This window comes from Athene cunicularia (assembly GCF_003259725.1).
Source record: "Athene cunicularia isolate RWA chromosome 1 unlocalized genomic scaffold, athCun1 chr1_part4, whole genome shotgun sequence".
Taxonomy (NCBI): Eukaryota; Metazoa; Chordata; class Aves; order Strigiformes; family Strigidae; genus Athene; species Athene cunicularia.
Window position 1 is genome coordinate 142,588 of NW_020799094.1, and position 9,130 is coordinate 151,717.

Consider the following 9,130-nt stretch of genomic DNA (forward strand, 5'->3'; position numbering starts at 1 on the left):
GGTTTTCCAAACTGGACACCAGCAGCTGGGAAGTTTTACTGGGACTTTCTACAGCCCAAAATGCTCCTTTCGGGCGGTTCCCGCAGGACAGGGGATGTCTGTGTCCATGCAGACACAACTCCTCGGATGAACACGGGCTTTGGCAGAGAGAGCGAGGACGAGGGGACGCTCCCAAGCCCAGCGTCAGGCAAGAGGGGAGGAAAGAACATTGCCAGGGTATGGCCGGTCACGGGGGGGAGGCACAGCCCGAAGGGCTGCCAAGATCGTTTTCATGAGGCTCCTGACTCGCTACGGCACATCCTCAAGAGGAAACGCTGCCCGGGACAGAGCCGCCCTCGACGGCCTCACGAGAGAGCTCCTGTGCGGTGCAGAGGGACTGACCGACGGCTCGGCCCTCCCGGAAACCTCCATGGAGATACAACCCCCCCCATGAACGAGAGGGCGAGAAAATGGGAATGGGCTGGGCTGGCAAACGGGAGAAGCAGAGAGCAAAGCATGGAGTAAAGAAAGCAGCGGTGGGGAAAGGCGGGAGAGGGCAGGGGGATGATATAGGAGAAATATTTTTCCTCAACTCTGCAGCCCGCCGGAGGGTTTCTCCTGGTGGGCTCCTGCTGCCTGCACAGCCCAGGACACTGGGAAGGCGGAGGGGCGGCTCGGGGCTGTCTGATGCTGAGCAGAGCCTTCACCTCTGCCAGCCCTGCCCTTGGCCCAGTGCACCGCGGCCCTGAGGCCGTCCACTAAATCCCGAGCTGGTGCGTGGCACCGCGGCACGGGCTTCCCCCCAGGCAGAACCAAACCTGCCCCAGGGCTGTTATTCCGCCGCGCTTGGCCCGGCACAGGCAGAGGCTGCGACACAGCCACTGCGATGCGAATCCGACTGCAAGTCCTTCCCTCCCACTCTAGGGGCTGCGAATCGCTCTTTTCACTGGGTGACTGACTCTCGGCTCTTGCTACGGCTGCCACGTCCCTTCCCCGTTGGAAGAGGGTCGCCAGGGCGGGGGTTTGGTCCTACGCTCCCACCTCCGTCGGGTTTATCCACGGGTGCCACCTGAAGCAGGCACTGGCAGCAGAAACCTCTGTGCACAGAGCAGCCTCCAGCCCCTCTCCCCGCCCAGGGCCAGCCCTTCGTGAACGCCCACAGACACACAGCAGCCTTCGCCACCACACCAGCTCTGACCTTATCTGCACCGGATCCTCTGAAGCCAATTGCAAAAGAGAAGCAAACAGTGAGGAGTTCACGAAAGCGATTCCCCGGCCACGCGCTGGCCTTGCCCGGAGAGAAGGTCCCTACCAGGTCACCCCCAGCAGCCTTTAGCACCACACACAGCTCGCAGGGAGGGAAGCGACCCCCGAGCCCTTCTCGGGGGCAGCGGGGCGGGGGGGAACAACTTGTTTGAGACGATTTCTCTCGCAAGGTCTCGCCAGCATTGGCCGGATACGAGAGAGGCTACAGCGACCGGCAGCCCAAAGCACTCAAGGCAGCGCTCGCCTCCCACCAAGGAAGCCAGGAATTTTTTTGGGTTCCGCTTTCATCCTTGGCAGTGACTCCCTGGAAGGCCCGTCTCAGCCTCGGCTTCCCCATCTGTTCTGTTTGCCTCTCTGGGAGGCTGTGGAGCGCGAGGGATGTGTGTCAAGGCCTCCACGGCTGGTTATATAAAAGAGAAAGAGCAATCCATTGGCGTGTGCTGCGGCCGTGCTTTTAGAGACGCATCGAAGCAGGATCTGCTTGTGATGCAGTTTGACACCAAAAAAAAATAATTAAAAAGCGACAAAATCAGGACAGAGGTGGGCACCCGATTCTTCATTTCTGTTTTCTGAAATGAACAGAGAATGGATGAGCATGGATTTTGGAGTCGTCTGCTATTGTGTAGCTGAAGCAAATCTTAGGTGGGAAGTTCTTCCTCCGCAAAACTCCAACGCTAAATCACTTTATCCTGCACCCACAGGAGGCCCGTGCTGTGGGAACGGGGAGAAAGCGGTCGGACCCGCCGCTGGGTGCTGAGGAGGGACTAAGCACCCACGGGGAACAAGGGGGAGCCCCTGGTTATTCTCTCCTAACGCAGCACTGTTGCCTTTCCTAGTCGGGATCCCCAAGTCCCCCCCCATTTCCCTCTGCTGCTCACGGGATGGAGACTTTAACCTGCTCAGCAATTAAGCGTACCACAGGCCTGGGCTGAAAAAACCCATCACGTTTATACAGGAATTTTTGAGAGAGCGCTGCAGCCTCCGAGGGGCCAGGACAAGCCCTCCTTCCTGCAGGGACGGGAAGGCCAAAGGTGAACCAGGACTGCGTGATGTTACCAGAAGCATTCCCAGCTTTTATCAGTCAAACCGGGACAGCTGCAGCTGAACTCAGACTGGCACTAATTAATCTTAATTACGCTGCTTCTCGTAATCCCCAAACAAATAGGACTAAATGAACCCAGACGTTGCTCTTTCACTGCCCACTGTGGAGCAGGAGCAGTAACATCGCCCTGCCCCGATACTGCGGGAGCCCCGACCTGCCCGGGGCTGCTCCGGCTCTATACGTGCCTGGGCACGGTGTGCTCGGGCCCAGCAAAGCCCGGCTTTGACACAGGACGGACACTGTGTAAATGCTGTCAGGAGGGAACCTGCGCCCTGCCAGTAAAGGAGTAACAGTGCAGCGTGCCGGGACCGGACAAGATGTGGTGACCTGGAATCCTGTCCTGCCTCGGTAAATAAATGTGAAAGGACACTGCCCCTCCCGACCTCCTCACTGAGAGACTTCCAGCCTTTTCCCAGAAATCTGTTCCCTAACGCTGAGGATAAGGAGACTATTTTTAATTTTACCAAGGAGAAAGCGCAGAACAGACGAAATGACTTGGCCGTGCCAGGGGCAGCTCCCCCACGGGGCAGGAGGACGGGACTCCCCGACAGCCCGTCCCCAGCACCCACAGCTCCGCACCCAGCGCCTGCAACGTCCCTCAGCTACAGCCCACGGAGATGCCCCCCCCGCCCCTCAGCCGGGGGTTTACCTCAAGCATCGTAAGAAGCTCGAGCCATAAGAAGCTCCAACTCCCTCTTCTCATTCAGACGTTCCTTAGCCAGAACTCACCCAAGCCTCAGCCCCTGCCAAACCACCAGCAGAGTCACTCTGAAACACAAAAGCCCTGAACGCTGCTTTTGGCCACCTCTTAAAGCCAGCACGAATCTCAAACCCTCCGGCAGCGCCAACTGTCTCGCAGCACCTCCTACCCCATCGTGTTTCCTTTGCAATTCGCTCGTGAAGACCCCAACTGAGGCAAGGCTTCAAATAAGGTCAGTGTTTGTCTGATTAGGTGTTACCTTTGTTCTCACAGGTGCATCACCCAAGCGAAAGACTCTTTTTTAGCGATAACCGAGGGCCCCGAGTGCCCGTTTGCTCAGCTACAGTTAAACAGCAGCACCTCCATGGTTTCTGCACCCACTGAGTTCGCAGATATGGGGATGGACCGTGGAGACTCCTTAGAGAGCCCACTGGCACGGGAGAGCGGTTGAAGAAACAAACACGTGGATAAATCATGAAATAAGGACCCAAAAGGAAAGGGCACGAAGAATCTAGGAGAAAGAGCACCCCAGCAAGCGTCAGCTCTGAGACACAGCAGGCAAGAGGGAGCTAGAAAAGAAACAGCAATATACCCAAAGCTCTCAGTGCGACAGCGAACTCCAGAGGTGACATCAGGAGGGGGTAGATCGGGGATGGAGTCCATCTGAAGGAAATAAGAGGAGGTGGTGTGATGGTAATAGATAGGGTGGACATGGCAAGCAGGAGCAGATGCAGTGGTGGAGGATGAGGAGCAAGAGGTGGAAGAGGCGGTGGTGGCAGCAGATGGTGGGTTGGTGCCGGGAAGGTCGGAACTGAAAGACTGTCCGGAGGAGAGGCTGAGCTTTCGACGGAGAGAGACTCTGCCTGCCCGGAAAGGGGCAGCTTGGCCCAACTCATTCTGGCCTTGCATGTAACTCTCTACCAACCTCTGAGATCCGTGGCCGTGCTGGGGGTCCACCAGGCGCTGGCGAACTGTGCTGGGCAAGGCCGGAGCTGTAAGGAGAGAAAGGGGAGAAGGCTGAGGGCGGTGCAGCCGCGCCGCTGCCCCCGCAGCCCCCCGCCCGACCCGAAGTTACGCTGCTTTAAATGCAGAGGAAGCGTTAAGCTGGCGCTGCTGCTTAACATGCTGGATTAAAGCCCAGCCTGTGAAAAAACTCTGACATAGGTGCTTTCTGAACACCTTATCGGATCATCTTGCTCGAAGCAGAGACGGGCTGCGTGATTCATCGGCTCTACATCAGAGCTACCACCCAGGCTCCCTGTATAGTGAACGGGAAGAAGTCGGTATTTTCAGGGCATGATTCATTTCATCCTGACGCCGACATCGAACGGTTCAGACGCCTCATGCCGTGGCAGCGTTATTTCTAGCCTAAAAAAAGGAGGCTCTGGTGATCAGCTCAGCTGCGGGCACCCAGAGCTGGCAGGGCGAGCTCCGTGCTGGCGCCCAGCCCTGCTGCTGGTCCCGCTGCAGAAACGCCCAGCCTGGCACCCTCCTGCCAGGAGAACGGCCGGGACGGGGGCAGACGTAACTACGGTATTAATTGGGGCAGCACAGGCTTTCCTCATCAGTTCCCACCTGAATTACATCTCTGATCCAAAGGGGCTATCACCGGTCTGTTTGATAATTACCTTACTGATGGCAGACACGCTCGGCTTGAAAAATATTTATCTCTAATTGCAAAGTCTCTCTTCTCTCTTAAAGAATCACAGGAGGGTTTGGGTTGGGAGGGACCTCAAAGCCCCTCCAGTGCCACCCCCTGCCCCGGGCAGGGCCACCTTCCACCAGCCCAGGTTGCCCAAAGCCCCGTCCAACCTGGCCTTGAACCCTTCCAGGGAGGGGGCAGCCACAGCTTCTCTGGGCAGCCTGTGCCAGGGCCTCACCACCTCACAGGGAACAATTTCTGCCTCAGATCTCATCTAAATCTCCCCTCTGTCAGTTTAACCCCGTTCCCCCTCAGTCCTATTGCTGCAATTCGTCTTGGTTCAGAGAGACTCCTCCAGAGCACTGTCACCAGCTGATTAACAGCTTTTAAGGATCATAATGATCCTTCTGGCCACACAGGCCAGAGAGCTCAGCCAGTTCCCTCTGTCCCAAGCCTGCACTACCGCTGGGCCAAGCTTAGGCGCTGAGCCCGAGCCAGGGGGGCACCTCTGGAGGGGCAGAGGGAGGCCCCTCCACCTCCACAGAGGTTTCTGCGCGCCGGTTTCCCTCACACAAGGGGAAGGAAGGACCCCGGGCTGCGTCGCCAGCCTGCGGACAGCCAGCCTGGTCCCGCTTAAGCCACAAACTGGAATTTCCGTACAAGATGTTCCTCCTTTTGCAGGAGATAAGGTGTTCAGGATTGTTCGGGATTTCTTATGCGCATAAGAAATAAATGTAAAAATGGGTTAAAAAGGTGAACAGACAGGAAAGCTAAGAAATGGCGAAAGAGCTCCTTCGGGAATTGAAGAACCAGCAAATCTCTGCTGTGAAAGCACACAGCGAGGAAACACGAGTCTTCTGCAGCTCATCTGACAGCACCAGCTCAGGTACCACCGCTGGGACGTATTTCAAGGGGAAGAAGGAACGAGTGAGAATAACTCAGGCAACTTTGCTGTTTCCACATCCCTGAGGCTCATCCAGCTCCTCTCACAGGCTCCCACCACTCAGGTTTGCTACTTCTTGTTTTTCTACACCGCCCATCTACGAACCCTTCGCTGGAGCTCTTCATACCATCCACTTTCTATTTCAAGGCTTTTTTTTTTTTTTTTTCTCTTAAGAGCTGCAGAGCAGATATTAAGTGAAATCGAGTCATGCGGAGTCAAGGTGGCAAAAACTCAAATCCCTTCCTCCCGTGGGAACTGCAAGAACCTGGCGGGAGGAGGTGAGGGGAGCGTGAGCGTGGGCAGCGCCGGAGGCTGCTCCCTGCTCCCGTGCCACTGCAGGGCCACGGCTCAGGCCGGGCGGGCTAACGGGGATCCAAGCGCTGCACAAGAGTTAACTGGGGGAATTCTGCATTTCTGCTACAGGTTTCTTTTCCTCCTGGGCCACACTTTTTTCCCTGAGGGGTCTGTTGGGTTTTTTTCCTGGTGTTCCACTCCCTGTTTACCCACCTGACGCCCTTGCGCTCTCCTTCTGCACGAGCTGCCCTGTGACGAGCACAAGCCCAAAGGCTGAGACCTGGCTTTGCGCAGCCCCTTGCTCCCCCCAGACCCTGCCCACATTGCATCAACATTTGCCAAATAACCTGCCCAGCATCCCGAGGGAGACCCAAGCCTGGCCTGCGTCCCCCTCCGCCCCGCGACGGCTGGCGCTGGGCAGCGCTCGCGAGGGGAAGGCTTCCAGCCCAAACCAGGGGGCTGAGGGTGCCGGCCCCCCGCCCCGGCAGCAGGGCACTGGGGATGGATCAGCATCACAGCGCCATTCCTCCACTGATTTTGGGACGCCGAGGGAGGAAAGGCCCGGCAGTTGGCAGCAGCCCCCATGGGGAGGGAGCGGGGTCGGCCGCGGAGGGGCTGCGAGCACCTGGGCGCAGGAGGGAGTGGGGTGGGAACGTCACCACCTCCTCCCGGCCTAGCCCAAATCCTCCATTTCCACCTCCGGGGTAAAAACGAGTGAAAACAACCCTCCAGATTTCATAACTGGATTTTTTTAAAAAGCAAAACCCAAAGCATGTGAGAACTACAGCAAACTGTGATTCTTCTTCATCCCACCAGACTCTTCCCGGGGGTTAGTAAAGATGCTGATGACTCAGTGAAGAGAGGTACATTCATTAGTTTTCCGTGCCAGAAAGTTGGAAAATTTGTGTATGTATTTTAGTCCAGAAAAAGGGCAGAGGGTAAAACAAAAAAAAAAAAATTAAAATATAATTGAAGAGAACCAAACCAGGGTATTTCCAGAGGGACTGATCCTCCGAGGACAGAGACGAGCGGTCACTGAACCTGCGCCCGAAAAGCCAGGCTGCGTCTGGGATGGGCCCACCGGGTGTGCACGGGAGAGAGAAAAATGTGATTTACCGGGAGAATCATCATGGGCAGCGACATCCCCAGAGCATCTGGGGAGAAAAGACTCTGCGCTTCTCCCCTGAAGCAGTTTTTGTACACCAGGAAGGAAAAATCCTCTCGGGCAAGGGAAACACTGCCTTGGTTTGGGAACTTGGGTGCCCAGAGCTCCCTACACGGAGTTAGTGCCTGCAGGGATGCTGCGGCGAGCAGGCAGGGAGCAGGCAGGAAGCAGGCAGGGAGCAGGCAGGGAGCAGGCAGGGAGCAGGCAAGGAGCAGGCAAGGAGCAGGGAGCAGGCAGGGAGCAGGGAACAGGCAGGGCGCAGGCAGGCAGCAGACTCGCTCCCCATCACCCAACTGACAGGAACTGCAAGTTCTCACAGCAGAAAATCTCCCTCAAGGTGTCTCAAGCAAGGCATGAAGAAGCTGAGGCTTAAAATCCCGGCTGAAGGCTCAGGTTTAGAGAGCTCCTGTCCCCAGAAAGCGTGCTTCAGGTGTTACTTAGGACTCTCCTACAGACACCCCCACGTGTTCAGCGCTAGCTCGCGTCTTTGCAAGTGTTTTATTAACACTGTCTAGCTTGGTTTCCCACAGAATCCCCGAACCATTCAAAGTTGGAAAAGCCCCTCGAGATCAGCGAGTCCAACCCTCACACAGCTCATCCCAACGGCCCTGAAACCCCCCCAGGGATGGGGACTCCCCCCTCCCTGGGCAGCCTGTTCCACTCTCGCACCACTCTTGCTGGGAAACATTTTCTCCTCCTGCCCAGCCTGACCCTCCCCTGTGGCAGTTTCCAGCCGTTCCCTCTTGTCCTGTCCCTGATCCCCTGGGAGCAGAGCCCAGCCCCAGCCTCTCTGCAATGTCCTGTCAGGAGCTGCAGAGAGGGATGAGGGCTCCCCTCAGCCTCCTCCTCCTCACCCTGAACACTTCCAGCTCCTTCCCTGGCTCCTCACAGGATTGATTCTCCAGCCCTTCCCCAGCCTCGCTGCCCTCCTCTGCCCTCGCTCCAGCCCCTCCAGATCTCTCTGGGATTGAGGTGCCCAAACCTGGACACAGCCCTCCAGGTGTGGTACCCCCAGTGGTACACGGTAAGTGTGAATCACAAAGTCTAGCAGGACACCACGGTCTCCCTGAGGCTTTAAACTTTCCCCGTGCACACCCAACCCCACAAACCGCCAGCTCCTACCCCCCTCCATGTTCGCTGAGCCCCAGAATCCTGCAGCTCCCCTGTTCCTTAACATCCCGCCAGCCACCCAAACTCTCAGCACCCTGCCTTCACCCCCATCGCCCTGAGCTCTTGCCCCCAGACCTTCACAGCACCTAACCCCGGCCCGAAACCAGGAGGGGGGTGGCGATGGCGCGTACGAGCACCTCCTGCAGCGCACACGGCCAGCGCCAAGACTCTGCCGTTCCTCCCCCCACTTTCAACCCAGCTAAACAGATTTTTGGCAAAGTCACAGAATCCCAGAACCATCTAGGTTGGAAAAGACCTTGAAGACCATCTAGTCCAACCACAAAAGTCCTCACTGGGTGACCCGAAGCAGACGGAACTGAAGACTGCTGCAGCTAGCGCTGCCAGCACGGGCTCCCTCTCCCAGCTGGAGCTCCGAAAGCTGCGGCAGAGCAGCTGGAACTGCTCCTCAGCCCCCCCATTCTCTTGTGCAAGAGCCAGAGATAGGAAACTGTATTTGGAAATGCGTTTTTGAGAGAAGCAAGCCTGAATCTGGGTCAGTTTAACATGGGAATAGTAAGGACTGATTCACAAACCTTTCGCAGAGAGGGAGACAGCTTTCCCTTAATGCAAGAGCTCAGCGATCGTGAGAGGATCAGGCACAGGGTGACCCAAGTTCAGGCCCTTCCTCCCCCCGGCAAGACCTGGGCTCACAAGAGGGGGATCATCCACCCTCCCTCTGCAGCAGCCCCGCTCCTCCCTCCAGGAGCTGCTGCACTTCCCACAGGAACAGTCGCTGATAGTGAGGGCGAGAACACCCGTCCCGGGAGCTACAACCCTGCACAGGAGATGGGGCACTGGGGGTTCGGTTTCTGCTCCAGGAAGGGATGAGTAGGGTTACAGGTCCCAGGGAATGTTCAGTAGGTCGTTAC

General features: G+C 57.2%; 1 protein-coding gene across 4 annotated transcripts in view; it reads right to left on the bottom strand.

Moving 5' to 3' along the window:
- Positions 1–703: 703 nt before the first annotated feature.
- The window catches only part of STIM1 (stromal interaction molecule 1), a 13,853-nt gene continuing 5,426 nt past the window's right edge, over positions 704–9,130 (bottom strand). The window contains exons 4-6 of one of the 4 annotated variants that reach the window (XM_026841296.1): positions 6,912–6,992; positions 3,973–4,039; positions 3,513–3,866 (exon numbers count right to left, since the gene is read on the bottom strand). In XM_026841296.1, coding sequence (XP_026697097.1) covers positions 3,617–3,866; positions 3,973–4,039; positions 6,912–6,992 — 398 coding nt within the window. In that variant the 3' untranslated portion in view covers positions 3,513–3,616. Of the gene's footprint in view, positions 4,040–6,911; positions 6,993–9,130 lie in introns of all 4 variants that reach the window. The other 3 variants (XM_026841297.1, XM_026841294.1, XM_026841295.1) reach the window with 3 other exon arrangements.